General features: G+C 33.5%; 3 protein-coding genes across 3 annotated transcripts; 2 read left to right on the top strand and 1 right to left on the bottom strand.

Moving 5' to 3' along the window:
* The first annotated feature begins 2,084 nt into the window (after positions 1-2,084).
* On the top strand, positions 2,085-6,707 carry LOC108197302 (NADH dehydrogenase [ubiquinone] 1 beta subcomplex subunit 8, mitochondrial). The gene is made up of 4 exons (XM_017364884.2): positions 2,085-2,380; positions 2,513-2,599; positions 2,708-2,803; positions 6,400-6,707. Exons 1-4 carry the CDS (start codon positions 2,243-2,245, stop codon positions 6,454-6,456), a joined length of 378 nt encoding a protein of 125 aa, XP_017220373.1. The 5' UTR covers positions 2,085-2,242; the 3' UTR covers positions 6,457-6,707.
* A 1,863-nt stretch (positions 6,708-8,570) lies between these two features.
* Positions 8,571-9,760, top strand: LOC108197474 (repetitive proline-rich cell wall protein 1). The gene has a single exon (XM_017365108.2). The coding sequence runs from the start codon at positions 8,807-8,809 to the stop codon at positions 9,632-9,634; it is 828 nt and encodes a 275-aa protein (XP_017220597.1). The 5' UTR covers positions 8,571-8,806; the 3' UTR covers positions 9,635-9,760.
* A 2,110-nt stretch (positions 9,761-11,870) lies between these two features.
* On the bottom strand, positions 11,871-12,690 carry LOC108197652 (14 kDa proline-rich protein DC2.15-like). The gene has a single exon (XM_017365327.2). The coding sequence runs from the start codon at positions 12,554-12,556 to the stop codon at positions 12,158-12,160; it is 399 nt and encodes a 132-aa protein (XP_017220816.1). The 5' UTR covers positions 12,557-12,690; the 3' UTR covers positions 11,871-12,157.
* Positions 12,691-20,264: the final 7,574 nt, after the last annotated feature.

Raw genomic sequence — 20,264 nt, 5'->3', positions numbered from 1 at the left:
TACTTTTCAAAATAAAACACAAATAAAATTAAGATTCATCGTGCTTTAAATTGTTAATTACGTATAGAAATTTATTTTCATTTTTTAACATGAATTACAATTTTGCAATTTTATATATTAGTATTGGTATTACATCAAGATTTTTATAATATAAAATTTATTTTATCCTACAAATATTAATTTTTAATCATTAATATACTTTTTATAGACAGCCACAAAATTATTGCATTCTACAAATATTAATATTGAATCATTAATATAATTTTTATATGCCGTCGCAACGCGCGGCTTCTTATCTAGTATACTTATATAAATGAGAAGCGAGGGGCGTGTAGGTGGCGCCTCTCACATCGCTTCATCCTATTTTTCTAATTTTCTGGAATTTTTGGATAAAAAATATCAAAAATTAGAACTATCTTTTTTAGTTTCGGGTATACTAGAAGCAAGTTTCAGAATCTGATTTTGTATCAGATTATTTATGGAATATAGCAGCTTGAAAGTTTTAATCTGATTTTGTTTCAGATTATTTATTTATGGGAAAGAGTAGCACACAAGTCTTTCTGCACCTATAAATACCCTATAGATTGTAGGGTTTCAGATCATCTAAACACAACCTCCTCTCTCAATACCACAACCCTACCTCTCTCTTGTGGTAGTTCTCTTGCTCGATTTCTAACACGGTGGTGCTTTCTTCTGCAACGATGTCGACAAATCCAAACACAGAAAAATAATATAGTCTTGACATGATATTGATGGATGATATCAATAAATTAACTGTTGGTAATGTATGTTTGTTAGTTATACTTTTATAATATTTGTTTTGTTCATCGGACATGTTTGTTGTTGTTAATTTTTATATGATTTACTTTGTATACAGGAAAATTTATTCATGCATTATCTGTTTGCTCCGTTCAAGCAACTTTTAAGTGAAGACTGTTTATACAGTATTAAAAAATAAAAATTGTTATAAGCAAAGGTAATTATAGACCGCTATCTCACAGATTTAAGTTAGATGTTTTTTGTGCACAATCAATCCAAAAAAATCGGAGGAAGGTGACAATGTAAGATCATGATTACTTTTAAAAAAAAACACAAATAAAATTAAGATTCGTCATGCTTTAAATTGTTAATTACGTGTATAAACTTATTTTCATTTTTTCACCATGAATTATAATCCAATTTTACAATTTTATATATTAGTATTGGTATTATATCAAGATTTTTATAATATAAAATTTATTTTATCATATAAATATTAATTTTGAAACATTAATATACTTTTTATAGACAGTCATAAAATTATTTTATTCTACATATATTAATTTGAATCATTAATATAATTTTTATAAACCGCCGCAACGCGCGGCTTCTCAACTAGTTAAAACTAATTATAGATATTTATACTAGTCTGTTTGCTGCAATACAGTAGAAGATTATTGTTATTAGGCATCTTTCTCTTCCTCTAGAGCTTCAAAAGAGGAAGGGGCACCATCTGCAGCAGGTGCTTGTAAATTTTGGCTATGATGAACTGTGATAACTAAGAATCTAGTTTAGAATAATACAGATATCACCGAACTCTGGAGTCTAGGTCCTTATATTACTACTCTATTATAACCTTGTTTCTTGCAGTTTTAAAATCGAAACCGAACCGAGTGGAACTGATCCAAGGTTTTTGAAACTGAAACCGATCTGATGATTCGGTTTCAGTTTCGGTTTTCAATTTTAAAAACCGAAGGCTTGCGATTTCGGTTACGGTTTTATACTAAAATCGCACCGATCCGCACTTTGCTCTCCCTTACCTTATGGGCATATATGTATATACATCCGACCAGCTGAGCTTGGATTCACGTATTGTTCACTTAATTTTTTAATAAAAATTATCAATAAAACATAATAATTCATAAATCATTTTTATTATTAACATTATATTTTTTATAATTCATAAATTATTAATTATTAATAAATTAAAGTTATCTAAATTCGAACCCTTTATATTATTAGATTAGATTTGGTAAGTCATAAATTACGGGCAACCAATTTAATAAAACGGGTTATATCGAATACTGGGCTCAACTTTAGTGACCATTTCGGGTTAATTGCATTTTATACCACATGATTATTTAACGGTGTCGTATTGGCAAGATCTACTGCTAAACTCAAATTGTTGGACATTGGATACAACAAGTTTGCTCAAAACCCAGAACAAGCTAGCAATTGACATCAAATTGAAGAAGAATCTGAAATGGCAGGTAGATTAAGCCACGTGGCGTCTCGTATCATGGCATCAAGCGGCGTCGTTTCACGTTCTAGCAACTCATCTCTTCGCTTCCGGTCAGGCATGGGTCTCCCCGTCGGCAAACACATCGTCCCCGACAAACCCGTAATCTCTTCCCCAATTATATAAATATAAATATAAATATATTTTTTTTAGTTTTATATTTTATAACTTCGAAAAAATTATAATTGGGTATTTGTTGAAACCCTAATTGGAATTAATTTGATGTTTTGTTAGCTTTCGATGAATGATGAACTTACTTGGGACAATGGGACTGCATTTCCCGAGCCTTGTATTGATCGGATTGCGGATACTGTTGGCAAGGTTGATTTTATTGGATTTACTCTTTTTGTTTCGATTTTGAGGCTGGATTAGTTTGTTGGTGTGATTTTAATTAAGTGTTTTTGCGGTTTTTGTTTATCGTGTTTGTAGTATGAAGCACTGGCTTGGTTATGTGGAGGTTTGAGTTTCTTCGCGTCACTTGGGCTTATGGCTGTTTTGAATGACAAGGCCTCTAAGATTCCATATGTAAGTTCTTTTCGAATAGTAACTAGTTTTTTTTTTATGGGTGCTGAATGCATTTTTGAATTTCAGGGGTATGCCATTTTCTTGGAGTGTGATTTTGTGTTATTTTTTTGTGTGTTCAAGTGAGGAGAGGTTGCTTAAGATCTATGTACTTTGAATGCATAATATACTTTTAGGAACAGAGGTGGTGATTTTGCGTTCAGAAACAGAGGTTCCTATATTTTGAAAATGAAATTCGTAAATGTTTAGGCTCATTTCTAAAAGTCACAGTTTCATAGTGTTGATTTATATAGTACCTTCTCGGAACGCTACTCATTTTTCAAATTGGAGCCACACGTATCACCACAACAAAGTAAAATACAAATAAAATTACATGTTCCGGATGCCAGTCAGTATTTTATGGCTAGTTAAAGATCCTAGAATATTTGCATCTCTGTTGTCCACAAACACTATAAATGTACTATCCATGTATAACAATGAAATGCTTTTGCTGATAGATGATGGGATTATTTTGTCTGGGGGTCTGCAAGTTTTAAGAACAGTTGGTGAGAATTGGCAATCAAGATAATTGATTATTAAGAGAGCATCATGTTCACTATGTCCGTGAATATAACTTAAGGAGCAAAATTTGTGTTCAATCGAATTATAGGTAGCATAATTAACAGGATGCATGAGAAACAATCCTACAAATGATATCAACATGCTTGCTCCAATTGAAAATTCGAGTCATCTTTTTCTTTTATCCATATAATGTTATCTGAAATCAAAAAATTGGTTTAGATGGCTCTTTCCTTATATAGCTAACTTTCCCTTGAAATTGATGCCCCGGGTGGTTTAATTTTTTTTGTGAATATGAGCACAATCCCCACTTTTGGTCCCAAATCACCTTTGTTGTGTTCCCAATATCCAAATCAAATGCCTTCTCAACATTCTTGCCTTCTTTAAACTTTTACTCCTAATACTTAAAGTGTCATTGTAATGGAGTCTCTATTCCTTGTAGTTTTGTCTGGCTTTCAGGATAAGCAACTGATATGAATTCCCTGTCTAACTTATGTTTTGTCAGTTTATATAATATCTTATATCTAACTTGATAAAACTGATCAATTTTTATTACCTGTAACTTCTAAACTATAAGTGGCAAATCATTTATAAGCTCTTACAAACAGGCACTTAGCAGCTTAGGAATTTCTGGATTCTGTACTTCGTTATGTTTATGTCTAGATTACATTCTACGTATGTGAAGTGGTTGCTTATCTGGGCATTATCGTTGGTTGTGTGTCAAGAGCCATGCCCTCGCTAAATATACTTTGTATATAATCTGTCAGAGACAGGAATCCCATCTTTTAAGAGCTGGTTAACATAATTCCAATTGGAGATTTTTTAGACAAAGACAAATAAGTAACTTCACAGGATAAAGTCTAGGTGTATGCATACAGCTTAATGGAAGATTATGAAGTGATCATTAATTTAATTATGTTATCACTTGCTGCCTGTGGGATTTTTGTTGCTAAAAAGGTGTCAGACTTTGCTAAGAGCGCTGGTAACTTAGATCTCACCACTTCTAGCAGCCCAATCTAAGTTTAATTAGTCTCTATCATTTACATATTGCTAATGCAGGGCAGGTTTGGGTTTATGAGAAATATTCATATCCATGCACGGAATCAGAAATGAAGCACCAAGTATATACATTAATCAATGATAGCTTAAACATTAATATTGACACAGATTTAAAATGATTTTACTATTTTGTTCTCTTGTATTAATTTTATGTATGTAGTAATTAATTCGCGCAAATCATAGAGTATTTGATGTTCTGATATCTAAACACTTTCTGACTTGGCAGACTCTCTAATGAGTGGAATACTATCTGTGAGACAAGCTAAAACAACTAACATATTCAATTTATCTGAGGGGGAAATTTTGTGGGTACAATGTAACTGATTTGCAGATACAGTTTGATCATCCTGGAAAGTTGACATGTTCAAGTGATAAAGTTTAGTCTATCAGTATAGATGAGAATATATTTGTAAATCGATAGCTACTCTCCAAACGTATTGGACTAGCGCACATTTGATCTTGTGATGGTTTTCTGCTGCGCTCTGAAAACCGAGTTCAGGAACGCAACCAGTGTTATAAAACGCCATATGCGCAAAGGCTCCCTGGAGCATAAGCGCAACGCGAAACATGTGGATTCATCGAAGACAAATATACATATCTGAATGGCATATAATGTATATTTTATTAATTTATAAGTAAGAAGGCATTTAATTAATAAAACAACCAAGTTCATCATCATATAGATTTAAAGCATAACAATTTAAAGTCAAAGTAACGGAGAAATGCAAAGTTAGTCCTTATTCTTCTTCCTCTTTGTCATCAAGATTCACAAAATCATCCCCTTGACTAATATGATTCGGATCCTCAATGTAGTCTGCTTCATCATCATCATTCTCAAATAGTATGTATATATACAAAAATTGTATGTAGATGTAAATAGGTATATACAACATATGTGTATTTATATATGTGTGTATATCTATATGCAAAAAGCATATAAGATGAGTTGAATCTTTGTCTCTCATTCAGTATCTTTGATTCTTTTATGTATATCTGGTTTGTATCTATCTGTATCGGCTGCTATAAAGGTGTGTATGGTTTTTTTTGACTCGGTTTCCTTTAAAAATGATCCATCGTCACAAAAGCATACCTACCTGGCGCTTTTTGAACTGCACATAAGTGCATCATTGAAGGTGCATAAAAGCGAGCGCATCATTGAAGGCGTATCGCATCTCGCATCTCGCATATGCACGCGCATATGTGCGCTTCTAATAACACTGAAATGGCCCATACCCATAGCCTGAGTCCAAGTAGAATAGATTCTGTCATAGTTTTCTTACAATAGTTATGTGCCCTCTCCATGTTTGTGCTACCACATATCTGCTAGTAGTAACTGTACTTTTTGTTGTATAGCAATAGAGCCTTAGGTTGATCATACTTACGAGAAACCAAGAAATCTCTTTTTTTAGTAAATGTTTCTTTGGGTTTAGTATATAATTATTCACTACTGTAATAAAAGAAGATGATGTTTATTTTAGTTTAGCATATAATTATTCACTTGTGTAACAAAAGAAGTGTACTCGTCACTAAATTTACTGAAAGTTTCCTATACTTATAGAGATGAAAGTCAGATTTGGATTTTACAGTATTCTCTTGCAAGTGTCCAGAAATAGCAAGTTGGTTTTTACACTTTTGGTCTTACAATTTTTTTAATTTTTTGATTAGACCTTCATAACTTTCCAGAGGCAGAATTTACTTGGCACTTTAAGAAAAATATGGGCTTACTTCAACTTTTTAGAACATGTTCTCACTTGCTCTATGTACTTCTTTACAGAGAATGTAAAAAAGCATCTGACAGATTGAAAAGTAGAAGTGATGTTGGGGTTTAGAGAAACAAGATATTATTCATGTTTGCACGAGAAACTGCCCATACTTGTTTTATTTTTAAATTCACTACATTCGTCTGTTGTTTTGATTAATATTTTTTTGTTCAGTTTTCTAGAGCTTGAATTGATGATAGTTTTCCCTTCTATTTTGACCAGACGCCAAAGGTTTATCCTTATGATAATCTGAGAGTGGAGCTTGGTGGAGAACCATAGAGCACCTTTTTACAACCGAAAGCAGCGGAAACCGTTCTCTCATGTGCCGCCTCTTGTTTGCATTTAGTGTTTTATTAATAATCAAATAATGGAAATGTCAGTCACAAATTAATATCCAACGAATTCGCTTTGTCACAAGTTTCTTATGCAGTGTTGTATGTTTTCACCGAATCAGCCTGATCAAAAGTGCTTGTCATGCATTTTGTGTATTTTTGCAAAGGTGTTAATTTCATCTTACTTATTTTGACCAATTGCAGACATATTAGTACATGCATTATGCCAGCCTCACTCATGATTCAAACTCTTGATTTAAATGGAAGAGTAAGTTTTGTGGCATAATGATATCGGGGCATAGGAGATGAGACTTTCCTGTTCAATATTAGTGATCGTAGGTGTCGGGGTAACTGCAGTTTATCTGGGAATTGATAAAAGGCTCATGTTTTTCATATTCAGTTCCACTGGCTACTTTTTGACATATACTAATGACTATTCAGTGATGTAGTTTATTGATCTTGTTTTCCATTTGCCTAAATTACATGCCCAAAAGTTAGAACTCAAGCTTGAATGGTAGAAGAATAAATGGTGGAATTAAGATACCTAGACACAGTCTAAAGGTAGATAAGGTTTGAGTCGGTTTTGTGAAAGATCAAGGTCCAAATGATGAACTTCACTTTGTCTGAACTGTGAATATGAATGGATCACTACAGACCATCATACAAGTTGACACTAATATTAACTAATGTGTAACAATCACTCACGGGCTGACTATTCCAATTATTAGTTGTCCTCATTCCCATTGATTTATATAGTGATTTGGTAAAATGTCTAATATAACGAAGTTGGCACGAGAGTTGGTTTCATAAGTTAAACCAATGATGTAGTTAGCAATGAAAATAAAGCAGTGAATGTGTCGACTCGGTTTCTAAATGAAAAACATTTCTCTTCTTCAATTCAGTTCCTGTTAAGTTAGGACATCAGCTGAAGTGTCTTTGCTGAATTGAACTCATGATTTCCCTGAAATATAAAACCCCTTTGGCTACCTTGTTAAACTACCTTATCATTACTCTTTTAATAATATATTTTCATTAATATTTTTTTTTTTAAATTCAACATAATCATATATTTTATTATGATACGTGAGTCTATTATAATATGCAGTTAATCAGTTATAAAATAGGAATTATTTTAGTAACAATCAGATGCTATCCATAACTTTTAGACTAATAATATTTATTCTTCAATTTTCCTACTATTAAATTTATCACACATACAGTTAACCAATCAGAAAATAGGAATTATTTCAGCACCAATCACAAATCAATCCTAAATTTGAGATCAATAATATTCAATTTCGGGGATATTGTTGAGTGGGTGTTAACCCAAGTCTCATATTGGAAGGATCCTTTAGTATGAAGTCTTTTGCAGGGAGCTCTGCCAAGAGTTCAGGAACAAATTTGTGGGTGTGTGGTCATGTCGAGAACAAATTCATGTGTGTTTGATGACATACTGAAGAGACAATATCATATTAATGTGGAATTAACAGATGTTATGCGATACAGGATGTCTTTATTGTAGAGACTGTCCAGATCGTAGCAACCGAATCAGAAGAAAATCTTGTAGTACATTCGAAGTAATTAATCATTTAAGCTACGTGAATTTGACAAGCCGAATATATTCGACAGGTGTCGTTCACTTTTCTTATGGATCTCATCACAATTCAGCAGTTCACATGATCTATTTGTACTCTAGTACAATCTATAATGTGCGAATACACGAATACACACTTAAACAGGAAACTCAACCAAGCTATACCATCTTTCTCCCACTTTCAGCCAACAGAAATCGCAACAAGACAAACCTGACAAGTGACACCCCCATGCTTGGCTGTCTTTCAGACTAGAGACCTCAAATCTATGCACAATTTATCAGACAGACAGATCATACATTACACAAATTTATGCACTCAAATTGGTTTATCCAAAGAAACACAAAATTAGAGAGATTAGAAGACTCAAGAAGCCGAGATTAATTAAGTACCCCACACTAGACTACTAGCTAATTATCTTTCTAGATTATCCACTCTAAAATTAATGCATGTAAACACAACCTCACGGATGATCTTAAACACTCACGGGCGGAGCATCGAGGTTCGTAAAGTAGCGAGAAACATCCAAATTGATAATGAGATTCATAAATTTCTTCAAGTCCTCTAAGTAATAATGCAAAACATTGCCATCCTTATCATCTAGCTTCACGGGTTAACCATAAAATTCAGCTATATTATTCCCACGAAAGGCTACACTTCATCATCCACCACAAAGAAAACCCTTTCGAAACCCTAAAGTGAATCATGGGTTCGAAAGTTTCTGCCATGTTTTTCATATGCATTATTTGCATGTTAATGGCGTTACCTCCAATCTACGCTTGTGGCTACTGTGAGCCACCGCACCCACCCTCTCATCACCCTAATCCACCGCACCATGGAAAAGGCGGGAGCCCTAAAGGCTCGCCGCCTTCTCACAAGCCGCCTTCTCATAAGCCACCTACACATAATCCGCCGTCATATAAACCACCTTCACATAAGCCACCTACACATAAGCCCCCTATGCATAAGCCACCTACAGTTAATCCTCCATCACATAAGCCACCTACACATAAGCCGCCTTCATACAAGCCACCGGTTGTTGTGCCCCCAATTGTCATGCCTCCACCAATAATAGTTAATCCCCCTATCGTGAATCCTCCTGTTGTTAATCCGCCTATCATTATGCCTCCGATCATAATGCCCCCCATAACCAACCCTCCCGTCATAATCCCGCCGCCTACCACACCAACCTATCCCCCTTATACAGGCCCTCCTCCATCCGGGGGAGGTGGTGTACCAGGTGTTAAACCGCCTCCAACCTCGATGCCGACTTGCCCGATAAACGCTCTAAAACTGGGGCTTTGCCTGGACGTTCTTGGAGGTTTGGTCCATGTAGGGTTAGGAGATCCAGTGGAGAATGTGTGCTGTCCAGTGCTACAAGGGTTACTTGAGCTAGAAGCAGCTGTTTGTCTATGTACTACAATAAGGCTTAAGCTACTAAACCTAAATATATTTCTCCCCCTTGCTCTTTCCGTGATAGCAACATGTGGCAAAACTCCTCCACCTGGTTTTGTATGCCCGCCTCTCCCCTAAATAACCTACTAGCTTTCAGTGCACATAATTGTGTGCTGCTTTCAGTTTATCTATCTTGTAAGTTTTGTCATCTTCATCGCTCTGGCGTTTTGCACTCTCTTATGCAACAACTAAGTGTTTGAATTATGTTCTAGACTTGGTTTTTTTTGGCTACAGATTATCTTCTCTTATGTACTAGACAAAAAATCGATCATTTTTATTGTTATTCTTTCTATGATCGAAAGACTGAATCTACCATGGATTAATTAATATTTTGATAAGTAAATATTATATAATTAACTAATGAATCTTCTATTTGAATAATAATTATTTTGAAAAGGTTAAGACGTCCTTTTTATGGTTGGGGAATTTTGGCCTCGCATCGATAAGATAAAAAGTGTTTGGACCTTTATAATATGCATGTTACATTGATTAGATAAAAAGTTTTTGAGTTTTTTTATATAAGCACAATATTCAAATAAGACCTCTGCTTGATGGAAGTGCAAAGGCATTGTCCGCTTTCGTAGGTTTGATTGTAAGCTTGATGAGGAGGTCTAACATATAAGAGGGGGTGTTCTATGTAAATCGAAGCTGACGAAATGAGGAAAAGTAAACAAGTTAAAATTGTGTTTTAGAAGAGTAGTTATTAAAATTGTGTTTTAGAAGAGTAATGCTTGGTGTATAAAATTGTGTACATATAATTTGTACATAAGTTGGCAATTGATGTGATGAGTTTTAATTGAGATTGTTGATGCAAAAATATAGTTTTAATTGAGATTGTTGATGCAAAAATATATGGGATCCATTCAAATTACAACTCGCCACATGTCATTATGTCTTTCAAGATTGCTTTCACAAATCGACCATAAAGAAATAAACAGCGACCAAACATACTTTTACTCTACATCAAACTGCAGAAGATGCGCAAGATTTATTCAATGCCAAACCTACTAGCTTTCAGTGCACATAATTATGTGCTGCTTTCAGTTTCTCTATTGTTAAGGCATGACTGGTGGGTGATATTATTCAGATTCACTGGTGTGGTAGGTGATATTGTTATGATTTAGAGGCTGATATTTAGGCTTAATTTCTGTAGTTTATGGGCTGATTTCCGGGCCTTATTAGCTGTAATGCTGTGTAACAAGTTTGTAATCTATACTATACTATAATAAGTCAACATGGGTATAATTTGTAGTCGTACAAAATTTTGGTATGGTCATGTCCGTTATAACTAGAAGTCTCTAGAGTCCAACATGTAGAGTTCTTTTGTCTTACATCATTAAACAGTTCTATAAAGTTTAAATTACAAACACATGTGATGTACTACAAGATAAACACTCCATCATTATTTTTTCAAATATAATTTATATTTAGTTAAAAAATAAAAAAGATTTTATTATTTATACTAATAATTTATAATACAAAAAAATATTGTTAAAGCTAAATTTATAAGAGTGAATATAATTGAACAAAACTTCAATTCATCAATATTAAAACACTAATAAAATGATATTTCAATTTAAATTATATATAATAAATTCAAAATTATATAGTCGCCCGTGCTTTGCACGGGTTTAAGGCTAGTCTTGTATAAAAACAAGACCTTACAGTAATACAACTAAGGAAAATCAATTAGCATCTATCTTGTAAGTTTTGTCAGCTTCACCGCTCTGGCGTTTTGCACTCTCTTAATGCAACAACTAAGTGTTTGAATTATGTTCTAGACTTACTTTTTTTTGTTACACAGTATCTTCTCTCGCGTACTAGACAATAATCATTTTTGTTGATTTTTTCTATAATCGAAAGATGGAAGCTACCATGGATAAATTAATATTTTGATAAGTAAATATTAATTAACCAATGAATCTTCTACTTTAATAATTATTTTGAAAAGTTTTAGTCCTTTTGTGGTTGGGGGAATTTTGGCCCCATATCGGTAATAATAAAAAGTGTTTGATCTTACATTAATTAGATAAAAGCGTTTGAGTTCTTTATAAGCACAATCAGATAAGACCTCTACGTGCAGGAAGTGTAAAGGCATTGCCCGGTTTCGTAAGTTTGATCGTGGGCTCGACGAGGATGTCGAGTATATAAGAAGGTGTGTTTGTAACATCTGGGTTAGATAAAATTATGTGTTCACGACCTTTATAAGCATAAACAAATAGCTATGTATACTACTAATTGCTAGCATTTTTGGGCCGATATGTGATGGGTTGTTAAGTCTGATATGAATCTATCTAAACTGGAGTTGACGAAATGAGGAAAAGTAAAGAATAATGTATTTCAAGCAGGGAAGTACAGAACATTGCTTTCACAAATCGACCAAAGAAATAAACAAAGACAGAACCTATTTTCACTCTATATCAAACTGCAGAAGATGCGCAAGATTTATTCGATGTCACTCCAAGTCGCGCAACCAAACGATCATACCAGGAAGAAATAAGCAAGAGAGCCAACCAAGCTTTAAAGGTAAAGCCAAACCTGAACAACAGATAGAAAGTTAAAGCATAATGCAATGAAAAGTACGGAAACCTTTGAGGTTCTCTAGGTACATTCAAAGCCATTTGGGACTTGCTTGCCACAGTTGTTGAGAACTAAGCTGAGGCCAATAGGAATATTAAGCTTAAGCCCCAAGACGTTGGCTTTAATGGCTGTGCAAAGGCAGACGGCAGCTTCAAGGTTGACAAGGCCTTCTAAAAGGCTGCAACACGGGAGTGTAGGTGGCGATCCAATCACAACATTGTTAACTAATTTTAGGACATCAGCACAAACACCTAGCTTTAGGGCATCCTTAGGGCATTTTCCTCCTGATGGAGTTGGAGTTGGAGTTGGCTTCGGCTTGGGCTTAGGACCAGGGCAAGTTTCACATGAACTGACTAGCGAAAAGAAGAGAATGTTAAGGGCGAAAAATAGAGCTACTGAAGCAGTGTTTCTAGAACCCATCTCTTTAATATAATTGCTAGTGTTGGTTCGAGGATTAGAAGTGTGTTTGTTTTGATGTGTAGGTTTATAATCAGAATGATGAGTTTATAGGGAAGTTCTGTCAAGAACTTGATCTGGCAAGGACAATAAATTTATTTAAATATTTGGATAATTGGATCAACTTGACATATTAGTGTTCAACTTGACATGTTAGCATAAATTACATAAGGCATAATAAAATAATGATGACTAAGTTGCACTTAATTACACGCTAGATGATCCAATCCAGTCACGGGCATCATTAACACCATAATGACAAATAATTGGTGTGATTCCTTGGCAAGTTAGCTTGGCCGATATAGGCAAACCTTGCTCTTAAATGAACCTGTGACTTATAGACATAACCGGGATGCAAACAGAACACTCACTGCTGGAAACGATGATTCTTTGTATTTCATTGGACGATGTCCTAATATGGTTGTCGGTGGAGTTTTTAATAGGAGATCTTTTCCTATTGAATTGAAGAATTGTATTGAGATGGATTTATAAAATTAATAAAATCCTTCTTTTGGTAAAAAATACGACAGGCATTTGTTGCAGTGAAATTATGTTAAGTTCGTTCTTAGGGAATGACTAAATACAATATCAAGCTGAGTATATTATTCTTTTCTATTTAGAAGTTTTTGAGAAAAGTTGTGATTTTACTATCAACTAAATTAAACTAATAAAGCAATTTAAAGTGTGTGAATTGACGATGAGAAAAAGCAATCCAAGAATCAGGTTTCTTTGCTGGCTACAGTGAATTTCAATCAATTGTGATATACGATTCTCTACTCTGCTAAAAACAATCCTTCTATCGATTATAATGTTCTCTCCCAAGATACAAAATAATACCTATAATTAAACCTTGAAGTCACTCCCATGATCAATCAAAACCAAATTATAAGCTATCACGAACCAAGGATTTACTATTTCACAACTCCCCAAATAATCTCCCGATTAATTAATTGAGTTATGTCTGTCATATCATGTACAAGAAGTATAAATCCTCTCCCGATTCATTATAAATCCTACAGATACAATTACAATTACAGGTCCGCGACTCCTATAACTGTGTCAAGCGCTCAATGACAGATTAGCATAGATAGAGAAATCACAATATTAGCTCAAACAAACATATTAAGCGAACAAATACTCCCCAATCCTCGGATTAGTACCCATAACAATTAAAGAAAACATGAATATATATATATATATATATATAACTGAAATCATGTCACTAAGAGTACAAGAGTAAGAAAATACAACTTGACGAAATCTCTCGAACTTGGACTGAATCCCTTCAATCTTTGCTCGAGTTATCTCCGAAAGCTTTTTCTACCTCTATCTCAATACCCAATATTCAATATGTCTCTCATGATACAAACGCTTATAATAATAGTGTTTTTAATGGTTTCTTCGAAAAACAAATCCTCTTTCCTAAAACTGGTTGGATTCTCAATAGAAATTCGTAGGCTGATTTTCTGGGCTGCTCCAGTGGGATTTTGATTGTTGGCCCACTCTAAACTTGTAGAAAATTCCGATATCTTCGCGTGGGCTGTTGAATACGTACAGAACTCAAGTTATGGCCCAAACAAGATTTGTTGTGTAGGTAGCCCGTAAAATCGAATTTTCATCTAATTAAGCCCAATTAAGCTTGATTTAATCCAACTTCAGGAATATTTATTTTCCTGCTATTAAACACTTAAAATCAATTAGTAATAAACCGATTATTTACAAAATACTAAAATTATGGGAATAAAAATCATATAAAAGCATATATAAATATATGCTTTATCAGCATTCACCAAATAATCCACTTACATAAAACAATATGCACATCCGTTAATTACTTCAATAGAAAAACTTTAGTACAACATTAGGCTAATATCTTTCCTCTTATTTGAAAACTGATTTTGACACGAGTTTAAATAAATATTTTATATCTAAAATATTTTGGGAATTTAACAAATTTTTTTATATTTTATGCTGTTCTTTGATGATATTTTTGTTTCCCACTTCTTTCCCGACGATTATCTCTTAAGTTTTATATTTTTCGGTTGTTTTATACAAATGGTGATTCGCGAAGAAGAGTCTGGTATGTCGATCAAGACAACAGAACAATCAAAATTACATAATTAGTTGATTACATATGTTGTCATGTAAATAAATTGAAATTATTGTTGTTGTTTCCCACCAATGTGCAAGTTGTCGACAGTTTTACAACCCTTTTCTCCTAGTTCTGCAATTGTTCTACAACACGTGTTTATCACTAAAGATTCTTGATATGATTTAGAGGAGAGATTTTAGGATGAAAATTATTGGTAACTGTCAGTTTAATGCAGCTATAAAATGTTAATACAGTACAATATATAGTAGTTATCTCGAGATTAAAATTGTTATCTACGTGTCTATCGTATCTACCGTCATTCATGTTTTAATCTAAGGGTGTTAAATAAGATCTTCAAATACTTCAAATAAAATAGTCTCCAAGGAGCCCAACTCTACGTGCACACTTAGTGTGTGTATTTATATATATGTTCAAGTTTTTCAAGTAATATTTAATAATATTACATTATAAATTAACATTAGTTCTAATACTACTCCAACTGATCAAGCGCATTAATATTGTACATAGATTTTATAAAAATAATTTATTAATATTGATATCTTACATCTTCATTATTATCATAATTATAATTTATTTTGGTATTTATCATAACCCTAAATTGGTAAATATTTATATAAATTTATTATAAAACACTACAACAAAACAGGTTATTTACGACGGAAATTAAACCTAATATCCATCGTAATTTCTACCTGAAGGGACCCACAATTTCATTAAAGTAATAACAGAACTTACAACGCATAAATCTCTCGTAAGTTTTCAATTTATTCCGTCGTAAAGTAACTACTGACGAAGTCTGTTATGAACGTCCGTCGCAAGTTCCGGAAAAAACTTAAACTTGCGACATATATTTTGGTCGTAAATTTAAATTTATCTATTGCAAAACTTTCGTCAGTTATGAACGTCCGTCGCATGTTCCGAAAAAAACTTAAACTCGCAGACATATATTTTGGTCATAAGTTTAAATTTATCTATTGCAAAACCCAGTTTTATTTTCTGTATTCCTGCCATTTATAGCATTCAAAATAGGTCCAAAACTAGCACGCGCATCCAATCCTCTTCAATACCTTTTACTACTATAACAAACATTTAGAAATAATCCAACAAATGAATCAATCCGCCATACCATAGTTAATCAATCCGCAATACCATTATTTCATTAAATATTATTCTAACAAATATTTGTACACAAGCAAAAGGCTTAAATTATACAAACATCCATAACAAAGTGGAAGCCAATTATACAAGCAACAAGGTTTTTAAAATAATGTGTATATTAACTTCAAGAACTCATCAAGAAGTGACAATGGTGTGGAAACTGCTCCCTGTCTCTGTTAAAGTTCGGCTGTCACTGCCATCACATCTCAGATGCTGCATGGGACCATGGAGTTTATGTTGTTTCTTGTTAATTCATTAGCATTTGGTCCATTATATATATGTAGGTTCAGTGACTTCTATCACAGCAACATCTCAGGAACATGCTGTTAATAGTAATGACACATTACACAAAGTACACTTGATGCGTCGTAATATAATATAAACTGCTAGCTTTAGTGCTATAAAAACTTATATCACAACAGGAACAAACTTTCTATTCCGAGTTAGCTGATTTTCGTGTTCTCTTCTTCCAGTAAAAGCACTGATATGTAATTTTAAGAAAACACGGAAAATTAACAGTTAGCTTGCAAGGTAAAAACAAGTTGAGCAGATTTATAAAAGGAAAATATGTACTACATGAGGCACTGGGAAAATCAAAGAGTACACTTAAACTACTTGAAAAAAATATGTACTACTTGAACTACTTGAAACGCATATAATATAACTCTGTGATATCCTTCAGTTCTGTTGTTTTAATTCATCAGAGTCTATACTCAGTTGGATCTTCATACAAATGTAATTAATTGAAATCAATACTAAACATACATAATTATAAATCAATATATTTTTGATTTAAAATATGAAATCAATACTAAGCATACATAATTATAAATCAATATATTTTTGATATAAAATATATATTGGAAATATTTATATTTTTATATAAAATAACTATAATTTATATTTTAAATGTCCATTTGATTTTTAGAAAAATAGTTTCATGTTTCGGGTAAATATTCCATAAAAAACCAAGTAATGTTATCACATATTCGCATTTGAGTAAAAAAATCCACCCATCAAATAAAAGACTAATTTTTTCTAAAACAATTAATCAATATTAACACATTACAATAATATCCGTACGATTGAATTATCCAAAATAATTTTTTAAATAATAGTTTTATGTTTCAGGTAAGTGTTCGATTAAAGGCTAAGTAATTTGACCGCATTTGACTGCAAAATCCACACACCAAATAAAAGGCTATTTCTTTTAAAATTTATTTTAATGAATATTAACACGTTACGTTCTCATCCGTATGGTTGGATCGTCCAAAATAATTTTTTTAAAAATAGTTTCATGTTTTGAATAAGTATTTGATTATAGACTAAATAATTTGAACGCATTTGACTACAAAATCCACTCACCAAATCAAAGGCTAATTTTTTTCAAGATTTATTTTAATCAATATTAGTATATTACAATCACATCCGTACGGTCGGATTGTCCAAAATGATTTTTTAAATGTGTCCAATGACATTAATTTAAAATTTATTAAAATAACGAACTTACGACAGAAGACCACCTTCCGTCGTAAGTTACTAGCATAAACACGACACCGCACTTAGAACTGGAATTTTATTTACAATTTTATTTATGTCTTTATAAAAAATATCTATTTTTCGAATGTATAAATCGCACCACAGAGCACCAAAATTTTGGGTTGCGGTTTACACGGTTTTTATGTAACGTGGTACGTTGCGGTTTGAAAATTTTAGCAAACCACATGGTGTGGGTTGGCATCCATCTAAGAAAAAAATGCGTCTCTGGCACCCCCTCACTCGAAAGCCCATTTTTAGGTTGGTAGTGGATCACGGGTTCGCAGGGGCATAAACTTGCCTCCATGTTCATAATATATTATGAGAATATTATTGAGGTTAGAGGGAGTCGAATCGAATCTCCCGCGAGTCTCAGTTCTAATGAGAATCCATCCATCTAAACCCCAAGGGGTTACGAGGAGGACTTAATTACCAGGATCATATTATATTTTAACAATGCCATATATAAGCCAGGGAGAAATATATGTGTTTGGTTGCCATTCTAAAAAGCTTGTGCAGATTAAATGATGCAACTGCAGTCACCTAAAACTTAAGTTGTTCAAAGAAGTCATCAACCAACAATTAACTGTGGACCAATACAATTAATCTAGCTATCTCAGGTAAACTAGATCTCCTTCTTGGTACATTGTTCGAAATTTTAGCTCAAAAGAGAAGTCGAAGCTCCAGATTGGGTTCCACCCTCATACTTTATCCTGTAGTTGCAGACCTCCCCGAGCCCAATGAACCTGTTTCAGGGTTTTTGTTGTCCTGTTCGGTTTCTTCCTGTACAAAGAAATTAAGAACTTAATGACAGGTATATATGCATACAACATTTCATTCTTAGTACCCCATGAAGTCAATTATCACAAACAGGTACTAGAAACACACACAAACCTCTGAATCTTCGGCTAGAAGGAGGTTAGTGAAGTAGTTTGGCTGTCGGAACTCTAAGTCATCCTGGTCTGTTATGGTCTCATGATTCGGCCCGCTGTCAATTCAATTAGGGTTAGGTACAAATCGGTTAAAGTAATGTGTATTTTGAACTACTATAATTGGCCTTGCACATAATTAGTAAGAAGAAATTTACATAATATATATGTCAAAATATATTCAAGGAAATAATACTGTATATATTAAGGCTTGGCTTCCAAGAACACGCACCCTGTACTCGGTCCAAGCTGGAGATCACAACCTTCACTCCCCATACTCATCTGTAGCAAAGTTGGATATCCTTAAACAGTTAAGGATACATATATACATAAAGACTTGTTATACTTGTTTGTACATATTTATTTAATTAATTGAGTTGATGACGTACCTTAGTACTTGGAGGACCACCCCCCTGTAAAAACAACCAAAGGATTAATAAATTTCAACTCACACCAAATGCACCCGACTTTTAACTATTAAGTTAATTAATAAAATAAAAATTCAGCATGTTTACTACCACGAGGCCTTGAGGACCTGGCTCAGATGGTGCAGTCACAGGAGCGTGTGGGAAGAATGGTTGTAGTAGTGATGATAGATTAGGGCACCTCATACCGTCCTGCAAAAAACAAGAAACGCATACATAGATGATATCGATCAACAAACAAGGATCTAATTCTTACTCAACACACAACACAGATTTAAATTTAACCATAAAAAGTCAAAAAAAAAAAAAAATTGAAAGAGGGATTTCATAATTATATTGCTGAATTGTAATGAAGAGAATAATTTATACTTGTAGATGGTCCGGGGAGGTGAAAAAGTACACCGGCACCTCGTGGAGGTTGCTAGGAACAACACTCCCACCAGCGGAGTTGGAAGCACCAGCAGCCGCCATTTCACTTTGACATCTAATACGCTCTAGCTCAGCAATACTGAGGCCTCTTCGTCTTACATTAGGCTCTTTGCCTGATACTCTACTTTCCTTCGGTCTTTTCTTCGATGATGAACTACCGCTTGTTCCATTTGCTTGACCCCCATTGCTTTCCATTACTAATTCTTACTCAGCTACAAAATTTCACGGGCTACAGAAAATTAGAAAAAAGAATGCTCTCAGAAGAAATGAGATATGCAAACAAGACATATATATATGGATTTATATAGCTAGCTAGCCCTGCCTTAGCGAAGTATATCATATCCATGTCAATGCATCATGGGAACATGAGATATCGTAAAATTCTTGGTGAAACAATATAATGTTGGTATACTCAGAAAGTAATGGAAAAAAACCTAGAATGCAAAGATTTATTTACATATTAAGGGTCTTGGTAAATTTTAAATATACTACATGAGAAGGTATCTAGATATATTCAAAACCAATTACATTTCGGAAAACAGTTTATTTGGGAAATTCATGACAACAAAGGAAAGTTTTCGAAAATTGATTTCATTTTGAACAAAACATGATATATATAGAGAACGAGTAAGAGAGTGAAGGAGCATGCAGCTGTTTAAAGAAGAAGAGATAATCATAAGTTGTTTATTATTGGAATGATAACTAGCAAGTACTGGAGATAGAATACTTGCCTAATATAGGGAGGAACCTGATGTATCAGAATTTGATGATACACACTCACACAAACACACATCATATTTATATGAGTATACATTTCATGGGACTAAAGAATTTGGATATATAAAACATAGTTTTTCCATATTTGGATGAGTAAAAGTTTTTTGTTAGAAACTCAAAATGATAGTAAACTATTAAAACCTCATCACTTGGCACGGACCAATTTCCACCTCTAACTTTGAATGTTTTCAAATCTTAAAGTTAACTTCGGGGTCTGCCCAACAACAATACAACTAATCCTCATACTTGGTTTTATTGTTCATTATTGGGAAGTCTAACTATAAAGAATGGTTGATTATTTTTGT

The sequence above is a fragment of the Daucus carota genome, chromosome 8 (genome assembly GCF_001625215.2).
Source record: "Daucus carota subsp. sativus chromosome 8, DH1 v3.0, whole genome shotgun sequence".
Classification (NCBI taxonomy): Eukaryota; Viridiplantae; Streptophyta; class Magnoliopsida; order Apiales; family Apiaceae; genus Daucus; species Daucus carota.
Note: the sequence above shows the minus strand (reverse complement) of the source record. Positions and strands in the feature narration are given on the sequence as shown.

Excerpts from the sequence above, each read along its gene's own strand:
- LOC108197302 (XM_017364884.2), top strand. The coding sequence starts at position 2,243 with ATGGCAGGTAGATTAAGCCACGTGGCGTCTCGTATCATGGCATCAAGC. Across the intron at positions 2,600-2,707 it reads TTGCGGATACTGTTGGCAAG|TATGAAGCACTGGCTTGGTT; the intron begins GTTGATTTTATT and ends TCGTGTTTGTAG. Across the intron at positions 2,804-6,399 it reads AGGCCTCTAAGATTCCATAT|ACGCCAAAGGTTTATCCTTA; the intron begins GTAAGTTCTTTT and ends TATTTTGACCAG.
- LOC108197474 (XM_017365108.2), top strand. The coding sequence starts at position 8,807 with ATGGGTTCGAAAGTTTCTGCCATGTTTTTCATATGCATTATTTGCATG.
- LOC108197652 (XM_017365327.2), bottom strand. The coding sequence starts at position 12,556 with ATGGGTTCTAGAAACACTGCTTCAGTAGCTCTATTTTTCGCCCTTAAC.